A 14624-nucleotide genomic window follows, 5' to 3' on the forward strand; every position below is an offset into this window, starting at 1 on the left:
CTATAACTATGTATTATTTATTATCACAGTTAATACAATCCAAAACAACGAACTCATAAACAAAATTGAGCGTAGAATGAATACAGATAAGAATAATTTAAAATATACAAAAATAAATTAAGTGTACACAAATAACAATAGTAGAATGTAATAAAATTGAAAAAAGAGAATAAGTATTATACACACTATGATAAACTATTTATTGTATCAATTTCAATATGATTATTATTGGTTGTATCACTTATACTGACTTGTTCATCTAATGACATTGTAACAACCTTTAAAGTATTATTCACAACAGAATCTAGTGATACCTTCTCATTATTTGTTAATGAAATAAGATTAAGATTGTGATCAGAATTATTATTTAATAATACAGATTCAATTGATGATATTGATGGTTGTAAATTTGACCATTTTATATAAATAGGTTTACATATTATTTGACATAAACTTGATAAAAGTGGACGATGTAAGAACATAGGATTATTATTATTATTATTATTATTATTTTTACAATCTGGTATTTGAACATTATTATCAATCTCTTCAACAAATAAATAATTAATTAAATTTGCCAAAATACAATAAGTTAATGATGTACAAAATGCATTAGCTAAATAATAAACATCATTATTTAACCAATTATCAACTTGTTGTTCTTTTAACTGATCATAAATTTCTGTTATAGATAATGAACAAGCATGTAAACCATTTGATACAATAATAATAATTCTAAAAATATTTTTAGAAAAAAATAATAATAATAATAATCAAGTATGAAATTGTTTTCTATTTCACTTTCATTTTTTAATCATTTAAATGATAATGAACAATAAATAATATTATATGATTAATTGAATTTCAAATGAAAGGGTTAAAGAAAATTGTAGCTTAGTTAAATAGTTTAATGAATCTCAGCAGATATATACATCTTTTTTTAAATTTCAGTTAACTACAGATGTATTTTATTTATTCATTTGAACGCATAAATATTAATACAAATGGGCACCGAATACATATGCACCACACAAGTCACTTGATTTGTGTGTAGGCTATGATACTGCCCGGGTGCCCAGGCCGAAGCAGGTGGTTTTCCTAGGGGGTCACACACGGAGCTTTCGATATAAAGATCTAATCCACAAGGCAGTGGAGCAACGTCAGGAGATGCAGTTTCATGGTAGATGGTGACCAACTATTGGTTCGTACACCATTTGTTTCTTTAGGATCCTGGAGCGCATGTATACCGTTGATTTAAAATCAAGGTTTCCCCACTCCCTTAGGTGAACACTCCATATCCACCAACCCGGTTAAAGCGCCGGATATTCGCTTTTTGTCCTCCCAATTTTGTAAATAAGACTCGCCACGAGAAGGCAGTAAGTAGAACTTCCCTGACAGTGACTATATACACGTGGCCATGTGGGAACATTTTGAGAGGGAGGGTGGACTCTCCCCACCCTCGGTCGTACCAGGGCATTCGAGGGCAGATGTATAACAAAAAGAAATTTAATTAAACAAGTCCCAATCATTTGCAACTACATGAAAATCTTGAATGTATATTTCAAGAATTCTTCACAATCGGGAGATTATAAATCAATTAGAATCTATCAATTATACAACACATTGAAAATAATAATAGGTAATTAATCATGTCACAAATCTTCTGTAATTAAGCATAAATTGTTTGGAAGTCAGTGGCATGGTATTATGACAAATATTGAGAAAGCTCTAATTTTCAGAACTATCTTATAAAGAATTCTTGTTGATATTTGTGTTGTATAATTAGCAGACATTTTGAATTATTAAATTCTGATATTCTCTTAATTGTAGTTTATTTTGTTAAACTTATAAACTAATGTTGTATGCTTTATCTTATTTAAGCTACTGTTTATTAATCACAGATCTATCACTTAGTTCGTGTTTCACTTATGTTTTAGTTATGTGCAGATCTCCAATGTTAATGATAAATTAATTTTCTTATGTTGATTAGCAGTCAAGAAATTAGTTTAGATTATCATATGACTTGAGTAATATAACAAAACGGCTACACAATAGAGATATGTGATTGCAAAATCCAACTTCTTATTGGACACTAACTTGGAAGGAACTCAAGGACCAATAATCGTTAAAGTCCCAATCGTTGTTCACTGGTTAATAATATTATTGGTAAATTATGTCATTGATCCAACAAGTGGTATAAGCGAAATAATCTATAAGTGGACACGATAGTTATGTGCTCTAATGATAAGTGACATGATCACGCGTGGACAAAACAAAATTGTTCGTTTCCTTTTAAGATACAACACACAATTACGATACAAAGTTCCGTTTCATGTAAGGATTGTGATACACTACTAAAAAGTCCCATATTTAGATGAATACCTGTACTTAGCTCTTCAATGGTTCTTCAACTAGTCAATTCGTGATGAAAATCACCTTTATTATGTACGAAAATCTTTAAAAAGCTACTTCACCTAAAGTTTATAATTTCATAATGTGACTAATAAATTACTGATTATATCGTCTAGTGTGAACCAGCCCTTTCGAAGATCAGTTTTACTTGATTACTTGATTAATTATCCTAATTACTAAGTAGTATAGATAGGACTGCATAAATATTGCCATTGATGGAGTCTGGCCTGCACATTCTCATTTACGCTAACTCTACTGGAATAATAAAGAAGTAGGAGATTAAATTTTTAGAAGATACAAATTTTTAGTTCCGGAGGAATCCCACCCTTTTAAACTTCTAGTTGTGGCGTCCAGTTATCTAAGAGGAAAAATAGTCAGTAAGAGGAAAAGAACGATTATCCGAAACAAACTAAGTATAATTGTGAATCCATATTGTTTGTCATTCGGTGTACACAACGTATTTTCTACTTGCTGACTTTCAATCGCCGTGTCAAGGTCATTTGTATTTTCAGCCTTCATCATGTGGTGACAAATTGATGTTGTTTTTAATCATTTATCGGTTTTCACAGCTGGTTGGATACAAAGACCAAATAACGTTCACAGAGCAAATAACATGTGATGAAACAACATAAACGTAACTGCAATATGCCACAATTCACTTCATCATTACAACAGTACGAAATACGTCAGATTTCTTAATCAGATATCAAAATCTTAGGGTTCTTTGAAACTGAGGGTCATAGACTGAATTTCATAACTATTTGGCTCGTGATATGATGGGTCAGGTTGTACTTGATTTTAGAGTAAACAACTTATACAACTGATTCTTTTTAATCACCCATGATATGTCATGTTTATTTTGTGTCGTTACTTTGTAAATAAGCAGCCTTTTCTCTCTTTCTGCATATATACTCCATGATATTCTATGAGTTTTCACACTATATATGACATTAAAAATGGATCAGGGATTACAAAACAGTACGCTTAAGCTGAGAACATGTAAAGTAGGATTAAACTTTCTATACTGGTTCGGTTCCCCTACAAAACTACGAGTTCGCCCCTAACTGTGCCTGTCTAATTTATTAAAAATTTATTTCGAGCCCAATCTCACCATCCATTATCATTTATATCCATTTCTATACAAAAGTATGATTGTCTAGTCTTTGTACCTATGTAATCTAATTTTCGAAAAGCCTCAAAAAGTTACAACTTACCTGTTTTTCAAACCAGTTGGACAACAGATATTTAATCCATGAAATAATTCAACAAAATGATTGTAAAGCAGTATTAGTGGAGGGAATTCTAGTAGTATATTAGTCAGTTTTGTAAAAGAATTCAATTCACTGTTATTTACTTCTTCATGAGTTGTTCCATTAATCTGAACACTTTCATCAGATGGAATTCGCCAAATAAAATTAGCAAGTGCAAATTTAAACTCCGATACAATATTGTCAATATAATTCTACAAAAAATAATGGAAAAAGAAAAAAACAGGGAACTATTCTATCTTGGAAAAAGTCTCCTAGCATATTTACTCTATAGAGTTCATTTATAATCATTAATTCAAAGCTTAGTCATCCATCTTTAATAACAAGTGGTGACTGCCCGACTGATATTTTATTATTTGATTTTTAAAGAATTGATAATGCATATAAATATCTAAAACATAGATGAATTGAGTATATTTAGCTTTTACTTAAGTTTACCTCTGGAAGCAGCCTAATAGGAACTGACCCTCTTACGTCCTTTGAGTCTTATTAAAAGTTGGGGGATTCCTATCAGTTTCTTATTTAGGCTGTTTATAAATAGTAGGTAACTGAACAATAAGCTAGAGGTCAGTTGAACTGTCCTTTCGAATATTCAGCACGTTGTTCTAATCTGCTGGACTTGGAATCATGGTCCACTCTATCTTCTTCTTAAATATTACACACTGTGGAGGGACACTTCTTCTTGAAGAATTCAGGAGTCAAACTGGGTTAGGGATGATTTTGTCGACCCGATAGCGTGATCACAGAGCCAAGGAACAACTGTTTAAGACAGGCCACATAACCGTCTCATGAGTAGTCTCTGATGCATAAGCCCCAGACTCTTCAGATCGTAATGCCGCCTACGGAAGTCCGTGAGATAAGGTGAGGTCGACTATACACGATCCTTTATTCCATTGTGAGAAAGCATCACTGCTGATGATGGTAGTTGTCTGGTGCAAACATCTTCCATCACACCCCACTACAGTCGGGAGTACAACGTCGTCATCGGACCAACGTTCGGTACTTTTATTCCTATTACTCTCCAACTGACCTGCCTGATGTGATACTACCTCGCTAATATAACTTGACTGGGCCATCAGGACCGGTAGGCCAGACCACCACGACGAAGTAGCACTGTAATCGGAGGGATGCTTAATACGCCATCACTAATACAAACCCAAAAATATTCTATGTCAAGCCATTTAGTGCTAAAATAAGCTGTACACAGTTTGTGGGACATTTTCACTCAGTACTAAACATTTTAAAAAAATTAAGATGTGTCTGTCAAGCCCACATGAGTTATTCTTGCTTCCAGACAGATCAGATTATTTATTCTTCTTGAGTAACACTGTGACCTCGTCAATTATTGACTTATAACCTTGGCTACTTTTATATGAGCGCGTGTGTATTAATTACCCGACTCATTATGTGGTTTCAGTTTATTTTTATGTGGTTATAAATATTGAGTCACGTTTTATCAAAACAAGTTGGCTTACTCGCCTGCTCCGCCTTGCTTAGCTTTCCCATTTTTCACTTTTGATGTCTGTCTGAATAAATGAGTGCTTGAAGTAAATTCTTCGAATTTAACCCATATATGACTCTTTACTACCGCTATCACCCAGACGGGGTTAGCCTGGGTAATATACGAAGTTAAATGGAAGATTTATATTCATGGCATATTTATTCGTACTTTGAACTTGGAGTCAGATCAACGGGTCACAAAACATTCAGGAAACTAGGGGAAAATATTAATCATCATACAATAAAAATCCGGTACATAAATCAAAATATAGTAACCCTAGTGTCGGCCCAACTAACCCTGATAAATGATTCAATTTGGTAACAAAAAAGGTTAGCCAAATGTGGTCTGAAATCACAGCCTATCCGATGAAATGATCGTCCAAAGTACATTGATTGTGATATTAATGACTGCACCTGAGTGAATAACGTCTCTAAATAAATATTTCTTAATGATTTATTTTTGTAATTGTTAGAGTCTGTTGCAGTAGCTCTTAACAAACGATCTGTCAGCTCCTGTGGAGTACATTTAGGTTGATACATCATAGTTTGGAGGTCACTACAGAGATTGTTAAGAAATTCTGCCACTTGATTAACCAACCAAGCATGTAACAAATTTGGACTGGATTCATAATAATCCATATCTTTAGATCCCTTTAATAAATTAATTGAGTAAGTTGGATTCCCCGAGTATTTAGACAGTAGTGACTTTCCTTGAATTTTCACTCCTTGTGGAAGAATACCATCTTCGTCAGGAAATACCGCTCTAAAAAAGAAAATAGTAAAACCTGTACATTGAATTAGTATCTAACATTTAGGAAGAAATACCACAGTGTTACAGTTATTGGATTACCTTAGTCCAGAAAAAGTGTATTATACACTCAAATTAACAAACGAATAAGTGGATTTCAAAATAGGGTCTAAATTTTTGGTATGCCTAAACTTCTTAGTACAAATACACTTAAGGGATTTCAGCTTACCGTGTGAATATTACAATTTCCCATAGATCGCACCCATCCTTTCATTAATCAAGCACATGCAACAACAATATTTGGGTTTGATTTTTGATTAACCTTTGTTTGACAGTACATTCTAAAGTATACTAATAAGATGCACAATGCACAACCACTCCTAATGATTTCTAAAGTATAGTAAGATGAAATGGTAAGTTTAAAGACAATTGATGACAGATAATCAAAGCAATGACGATTAGGTTGATATAAAAGATAAAACTGAAACCTTATTGGTCATTAAACGATCATTATTTACATGCTTGGTTGATAATGCTATCTGAAATGTATCCTATGCTTAAAATAATTCGATTAAATTTCTTCAAAATAAATAATCATTTTAGTTTCACAATATTTCCAATTAAATAACTAGACGTTTTGTCTGCTATACGAATCATCAGTTCAATTATCTCCATCATTTAACAAATTGCTTCCCAGTTAGCAGGACTAATCATGCAAAGCTTGCTAATGGAGAAATATTTAGTCTGAGAGAAATAATAGGAAAACGGTGCATCACTTCAACACTCATTCAGTGGGTACTGTATTATAAATTAGTCCAAGTTAACTATGAATGTTAAAAAAATTATTTCAATACAAACTACTTGATTCTACTCTTACCGATACTGTGTGACTATGTCAAATAGATGTACGCGCGTCACTTCAATACGTCGTGTAGCCACCCAATAAGACTTATCATGAGACTCTTTAAAAGGGAGAAATCCTGACAGCTTTTCCCGCCTATCTACTCCAGCTAACTCCTTTGGTGTACATGCCAATAAAGATGAGTTGATTTGACTCTTAAGACAATTTGTCCGTGTCTGGAGAAATTTCAACCGTAATTCTTGTTCACTCAATAGTCCTGTTCTACGAAGAAATACGACGGTCTGTAATGAAATGCATTCAGTTTAATTAGGAATTAAACAATGTTAGTTGTGAATAATGAAAAACTGAAACGCAAAGCATTTTAAGAATGATGTCACTAAAACTTGTTCATGTAAAAAACATTATTTGATTAACACCTGAAGTGTAAGCAATAACAACTTCAGAACGCGAAGCATGAAACACCACGAACTTTACACAGCTCAGAGCTCTAATTTTATCATATGGAATGTACGAGTGTTGTTGAAATTAGATGCAAAGTTATAAGCAGAAACATAAATCAACAGATGAGGTTATAAATCATTCCTGACTAGCTTTGCTAGTAAATGTGTTAAGTAATGAAAAGTAATTGCCTGATCAAAATCATAAAACCAATAGGAAAAGAATTAATATGAGAAAGCTAAGTGTGAGGAGTGTGACAGGATAAAAAACAGTGGTTACATATGCTGAGTAATAACGATAGGCTGACAGATGTGGAACAGACATGTGTATCAGTCTAATAAGTCACAACTTACTTCAGCACAATCGAATAAATGTAACAAGTCTGAGTATGAGCGGATGAAAACCAAGACTGACAGTAAAGGAAACCCAAGTAAAAGGAACAGATGGGACCGAATTTGAACCATGTCAATTTAATTTCCTAACTTCTAAGACAAATGAAGTTGTCGACATACCTAACTACTACACTCCCTATCATCAGTTTAGGTGTTGATGCAGACCAATCATGAAGCAAAGCTTCTCATCTAGAGGGAAAGAAACGCATCCCAAATATACGTACGTTTTTGTTTAAGCTGGTTGGAAGAAAGTATTTTGTCAGTCTCTTTATCAAACAGGACTGTATCATCTGGGTATTCGAAGTCAACAAGTGAATCTCCTGGTAGAAGATTGATTCCTGATAAGTCAGACGATACGTTATCTCTAAAAGAATATCTATTGAGAAGTTAAATAAAAATAGGGAAAGCAGACAATCCTTATGAACACTTGAATTTATCAATTTTAATGACATTTCCCCATAAGCTCTGACTCGACTAGCAGTGTTAGAATAGAGCCTGCAAAAGGTAGATGCACTTCTTCGGTACGTCTTTCAATGAAAGAAACTACCACAAAACCTGCCCACCTTCGAAGTCGAACGCCGTCGCAAGTTCGAGAAACACAACTATGGTTGGGAGTTCGCAGATATTTATGTGTTCTATAACCTAGTGAAGTGTGAGTATGTGGTCTACACGCCCAAGTCTGAAAACAGCCTGACTCTCCAGAGTTTGCTCTTTACAAGCTTTGGTTAAGGATTATATGATTATTGAGCGTAATATTTTAGATACGATATTGGTCAAACTGATTCTTCTGTGATTGTCACAAGATGTATTTTGACCTTTGTTATAGACTGGAACGATCAGTGATCGAGACCTGATATATAAGATTTAGTCCAATTCTAAGACTAGCTAAGATCTCAGTCAATTTAACGACTAAAACTGGAAAACTATTTTTCAAGAACTTAGAGGCAGATCTATCATGGTCTATTTCCTTCCATCGCTTCAGATTACATATGGCTTTTCCTACTTCACTAATAGTCGGGGGGCTTATGTTGAAAATCTATTCAAATCGCTAGGTAAAAGAAGGCAACTGGAGAGCACCTAGAGAGCAGTTGGACTGTTCTCTAAAGTGTCCTACCAAGTTTTTCAGACCCCTAGATTGATAGTGGATCATTGTCCTATCCTTGTCGGAAATAGTTTTACTAACTCATGAATTTTTTATAATTGTTCCTTTGATAAGTCTAAAAAGTTGTCTGTTGATGCATATCGCCCTGTCTTTTCATCGATTTAACTTCAGCTTCCCACCACTGCTCATGATCATTGCATAGACTGTTTATTAGTTTCCGAGAACCTATCAGTTCAGTAGACGTTAAGATAGTCACGCGAACCCCAATCAAGTAGATTGCATCTACCAACATGGCTCAGACTAGAAGTTAGTGACTTCAAGCACTGATGCCACGTTTCGGTTTGGCCGCCCGTAACTTTCTTTCAACCATCTCCAACACCAGTCAGCATTGCACGTCGTAGCAATCGGTGTTCAGACATACGTAACATGTGGCCCGACCATCTCAGTAGGTTAAGATTCACAATCTCATCAACTGACTTACCATAATTCAGGTGTTGACGCAGACCAGTCCTGAAGCAACAACTTGTATTTAGAGGGAGAGGATCGCATTCCAAACATTCTGGCATTGTTGCTTGCTGCTACCAGAAAACTCTGCATTTTATCAGTCTTCACCAAACAGGACTATATCACCTGCGTATTATTTTAAGCCGATAAATGAACCTCCTGATGAGATCAATGACCGAAAATTGAGTCGATGAGAGCGTTATTTCCATCAGTATGTCTATGATGGAACTAAACAAAAATGGGGATAGTGGACAGTCTTGACGGACACCACTTGTGGTTGCAAAAGCAGATGACAGTTCACCATAAGCTCTCATTCGACTAGTAGTGTTCGAGTAAAGAGCCTTTACAAGGTTTATTTACTTCTGAGGTACACCTTTAAATGACAGACACTGCCACAGAACCTCTCGGTCTACAGAGTCAAATACTGCTTTCAAGTCAAGAAAAACTATAATTTTCGGATGCCGATAAGTATGTCTGTGTTCTAGAACCTGACGAATGGCGAATATGTGGTCGATGCAGCCACGACCAGGTCTGAAGCCAGACTAATTTTCTCGTCTTTGCAGTTCACGAGTCATAGTTAGACGTCCGATAATTATCGACGCTAGTATTTTAGATGCTATATTAGTCAAACTAATCCCTCTATGGTGGTCACAGGATGATTTTGACCCCCTTCTTATATATTGGGACGATAAGTGATTGTGACCAGTCAGATGGGATAACGTCCAACTCCCAGACCTTAGTTAAAATATTAGTCAACCTAATCGCTAAAATTGGACCATCATAATTAAAGACCTATGGAGCCAATCCATCTGGACCAGCTGCTCTTTCTCATTTCAGATTAGCTATAGCCTTTTGAGCTTCAGCTCGGGTTGCGGGACCCACTTAAATGTTCCATTCAGGCTGTCTGGGAATGGCGGGTAGTTGTAGAGTAGCTGAAGGCCAGCTAACTAACTACCAACTGCATTACTAGTTGTTTTTGAAATATACTCTTGACATTTTCACCCTTGCGTTGAACTCTGAAAGATTTACTTCATATGGCTTTTCTGAGTTCAGTAAGAGGTAAACAAATACGTGCTCGTACTAGAGCATGACCAGAGTCCAGACATGTGCTCCGTAATAAGTGACAGTTTTATCGAGCCTCTACAACGATGTCTGGTGACTATATGGTCTATTTTTGTTTATCATTTCTTCGACTGCGAGGGTTATCATGTCAAACGATATCTCTTTTTATGCTTGGACTTGGTGATTACTAATAATAAACTGTTGTCTTAGGATAGATACAGCAGATGGTCACTGCTATCGGTCCATTGAGATGGCTGTACGGGGTTGTGACAGCAGTGGAGTGTTTCAGGTAACTAGCATTTACAGCGATACTACCTTTTGACAACGGAAGGTAGTGGTCAGAAAAGGTCGATCCTAAATGTCACATCTTAACTCACTCCTAAATTCTTTTCCGTCATATTATGGCACTACCATCAGATTAATGTAAATAAATATGCTACACCATAATCCAGTTAGTTTTTTCAATATAGAATATACTGAGAATTATTTGCAATATTTAAAAAATACAAAGTGGTGCAAGAATACATACCTTGATACACGAAGAAAGAGATAGAGGTGCTCTCAACTGGTTATACAACTGATGAACAAACTGTGAAGCAACAGCAGACACTTGCGAATAAATCATACGTAAAACAGAGTACCTTGACCCATATTTACTGAACAACGTCTTAGTATAAGCAAAAATAGATATTGCGTCATCGTAATGACCATTATGCACACAAGTTTGCATTAGCTGTGGAAGTTCAATTATTTCTAGTAACTTAATGATCAATGACAATAAAAACGAAAAAAACTCTACCTGTGTGTGATTTTCTAAGGCACTTCTATTCTTTTTAAGAGAGGCTTCAATGGAGCGAGTCTTTAATAAGATATCACTACAGCATTGTGTAAACTCAGTAATTTGTGATAGAAAAGCTTGATTGGCGGTTGACATTTCTGAAGTCTTCTCCAAGATATTCTGACTTGCATCTTTGGTATCTATAAAAATGTGATAATTTTCTGCAGCCAATGACTTAATCTTGTTTTTTAGAACATCGCGAACGGTCCGTAACTGATACACTGAGGAAGACAAGTTTTCGAGATTTGAAGACGCTAACTCATTGACAGCTTTTTCAAATAAGGGTTCGTTTCGAATGTCTGGAGAAATATTAAGCTTTGAAATTAATTGTCTTATCCACACGGCAGATAGTTCTTTATTATCATTTGTTGATATATTTACTAGACTCCTATTAATTTCATCCATTTGTAATCAGATTTCACTTAGCCCAGAGACGCTCAGCAAAAGATCATTTACAGCCTACAAAAGACGGAGACAGTTTTCTAACAAAAGAAGTGAAAAAAATTTTTACAGTGAAGCTTGTTTAAATGCTTCTCCAAGTTACAGATTAATTGTAACGAGATACATTATTTGGCATCTCTCAAATAGCATAGTTGTCATGTCCGATAATTTACCGCCGGTTGGTGCATAATAGTTCTACAACACCAGACATTCAAGAGTTACGTAGGCTAAACGCATAGTTTGAGATGTATATATTAGCTATCTTCCTTGAATAAAGAAAATATTTGGTCCGATCAAACGAAATGTTCCGTAAGTCTAATTTTGTAAAGTATCAAACAGGTGTTTTGAATTACTTAAGCCTTAACATTCTAACCCTCTGACACACTCGCGTTTGTGATTTCACAAAATTACCACACAGAATCTACCCGAAATTTTAACTGACAATAAGAAAATTCTTCCAACTTTCAATAAAGAATCAAGAAATCTTTACTCACTCAGGATCTATTGACAAAGATTTTCTTGGGTCGAGAATTTCTTTCTAGAAATTTAACCAGCATTTCTATTGACTTTGGGGAAACGCCGTCGATTCGCTACACGAATTCCCAAAAAAGTTTTCTGATTATGGGTTTTAGTCCCACGCTTCGACATAATATCCACAAAACTCACACTTGTCTTCGTCTATAATTTCTGAAACCATGTTTAACAATCTCGGTCATTAGCGAAGCACAGCTAAATATCAGTTACCTTAAGAAACAGTAGTTACGTAAAAAGCACTAATCATGTAATACCAACTTCCATACTAGAATTATTCAATTTCCTGACAAACTACAAACGGATAAGCGGCGAGACTATGATTTATGGACGAACCAATCACGTATAAAATAACAGGTCTCGGATTGTGGTGAGAAATTCACTCATCTATTTGGCTAAATAGTTTTGGTATTATAGCTGAAGTCAGTTCGTGATGAAAATCCTAGATCTAATTTCTAACCTTGATCATCAACTGTAAATCATAACTCTAATTCCACACAGCTTTATAACCCTCATTTGGTAGCGGTTATTAGCTGGACACTCAAGGCCAATCTAACATCCCTCAAAGGACATCCATAGATTACAGTCACACCCGATTTGCAATATTCATAAGACGGGACGAAAATTTGCACACTAATTAAAAACTCCATTTCGCATTTGCAGATAGTCATTCCAAAGTCACCCTTTTAGACATAACATGCAAACAGTAGACAAGTCAGAGATTTTTGATACTTAGCACGGAATAATAATTTGTATTGTGCCCTTTTATAATGGTATATTAGGGCGATGTGTATGAAGAAACATGATGCTAAATCTCGATCAGTTAACTATCACGTGGTAGTTTGTACATAATTGGGAACAAACAACATATTCTCACTCAAGTAAACTTGGGGGCGTGAAGAGGAAAATTCAGGGGAACAGATAACTTGCTGATATATGGAAGAATAGTTTACTTTCCACGAAACACGTGAAATGTTTTGGAAGAATATCTGCGCTCATCTGAAGTCAAACTCGGAAAAACCCTTCATTTTTGTTGACAGAACAAACAAGAAACCTCGAAATACTGAGCAGCAGACTTGAGCCTCATAGTTAGAAAACCCATCCAAATGATCACGAGTAATCATTGAAAACATAGCCACGAAGATGGTCTCTTGTCATAGTAGCAACTGGAAAATTTTAGTGGTTTCACTGCGACAAAGTGAAAATGTTCGAAGAACTATATGGACTACCTAAAATGAAACTTACATGTTACCCAGGAAGAAACCAACCAATCGCCAGGTTATGTCACTTATCGAGGTGACGACCGTACCGTTGTAGGTCGAAACTGCGCGCTATCAGTAACCTTATTAAGGTTGTGTATATCTTAAACTGTGAACACTGTTGAGTTGTAATCGCACAGACTTTTAACCTTCTCATATCCTTTCACTCATTCAACCCCAAAATCTGGATTGATTGGCTAACGGATTTTTGTGTAAGAAGGGATTTCGGACAGTAGCTATGTCAAATACTTTGTACCTGTAACATTTTCACCATTTAGCCAGAGGTGTGTAGCGGCAAATAATTCCCCAAAATAAATAGCTCTGTAAGTTTTCAACATTGGATACTGACCAGATTAGTTTTATTGGACTCACCTAGCTGAAGGCGCTCGGTCATGCATCCGCACCAGATCACGTGTGGGAACACCGTACTCAACTGCCACTGCAATCGCTAGCCAGATTAGATCAGATAATTTCGATATATTGGCAATCGTCAAATACAACTTCTGATCTCCTCGATTCTGTCTTTTGATTTCTCTTGGTGGGTACGAGTTATATTAGGTGTTACTGGTAAAAGCGATATCAAACACTGAATACCTGTGACATCTTCAGGTGATCTGGCACACCGACTGAAATATCATCAGTTTGTTCCATAGTTGTAATTCTATGCACAATATTGCCATTCGCCGTGATATTTTTCGTATTTCCGGATTTTTTCGTACATATATATACTTCATTTTTATCATGTCTGAACACAAACATGAGTTAATAAGGATTAAGATTCTCTCGTTCCCCACATTATAATTAATGACATTCTTGCCTTATAACATCAAACCCTGGCTCTGCTTTACAGAATGCCGCCACATTGGTGTGTGGCAGTAAATAAATCCCTAAAATCAATAGTTCTGTATGCATCCAACATTTCTATTATCATTATTATTTACAAGTAGCTGATGAGTACATAAGTATCGTGAAGAAACCGTTTTGGGCTTCCTCAAAAATGCAATAACAAACAAGTTTCGATGATGTAAGCATAATATTTGTTCAGATCGTGGAACAGAACTGTCGGAGTTCGAGATTATAATTCCTAACACACGGATCTTTCAAAGTTCAACATTGAATAATAAAAAATATGATACCTACGAAAAATGAAGAGTGAAGATGCTTGAATTGTATTGTTTTGACATTACCAAGATGTCTTCAACCAATTATTGGTCAATCAACCGAATTTGTCACATCACCTTCCTCCTAGAACCAACCTCCATAGGAA

General features: G+C 35.3%; 1 protein-coding gene across 1 annotated transcript; it reads right to left on the reverse strand.

Moving 5' to 3' along the window:
• Positions 1–24: 24 nt before the first annotated feature.
• On the reverse strand, positions 25–13428 carry COG8 (conserved oligomeric Golgi complex component). The gene is made up of 7 exons (XM_051212243.1): positions 13344–13428; positions 11088–11585; positions 10818–11048; positions 6806–7071; positions 5478–5943; positions 3627–3874; positions 25–735 (listed from the first exon to the last, which is right to left on the reverse strand). Exons 2-7 carry the CDS (start codon positions 11529–11531, stop codon positions 186–188), a joined length of 2205 nt encoding a protein of 734 aa, XP_051072399.1. The 5' UTR covers positions 11532–11585; positions 13344–13428; the 3' UTR covers positions 25–185.
• Between the last annotated feature and the right edge of the window lie 1196 nt (positions 13429–14624).

This window comes from Schistosoma haematobium, chromosome ZW (assembly GCF_000699445.3).
Source record: "Schistosoma haematobium chromosome ZW, whole genome shotgun sequence".
In the NCBI taxonomy this organism is placed as follows: Eukaryota; Metazoa; Platyhelminthes; class Trematoda; order Strigeidida; family Schistosomatidae; genus Schistosoma; species Schistosoma haematobium.

What these genes read in the sequence shown, in the direction of transcription:
- COG8 (XM_051212243.1), bottom strand. Translation starts at nt 11,531, where the DNA reads ATGGATGAAATTAATAGGAGTCTAGTAAATATATCAACAAATGATAAT. An exon ending in CTCTTTCTTCGTGTATCAAG is followed by an intron (nt 7,072 to 10,817) that starts GTATGTATTCTT and finishes ATTTCATTACAG; the next exon opens with ACCGTCGTATTTCTTCGTAG. An exon ending in CCAACTGGTTTGAAAAACAG is followed by an intron (nt 736 to 3,626) that starts GTAAGTTGTAAC and finishes AAATATTTTTAG; the next exon opens with AATTATTATTATTGTATCAA.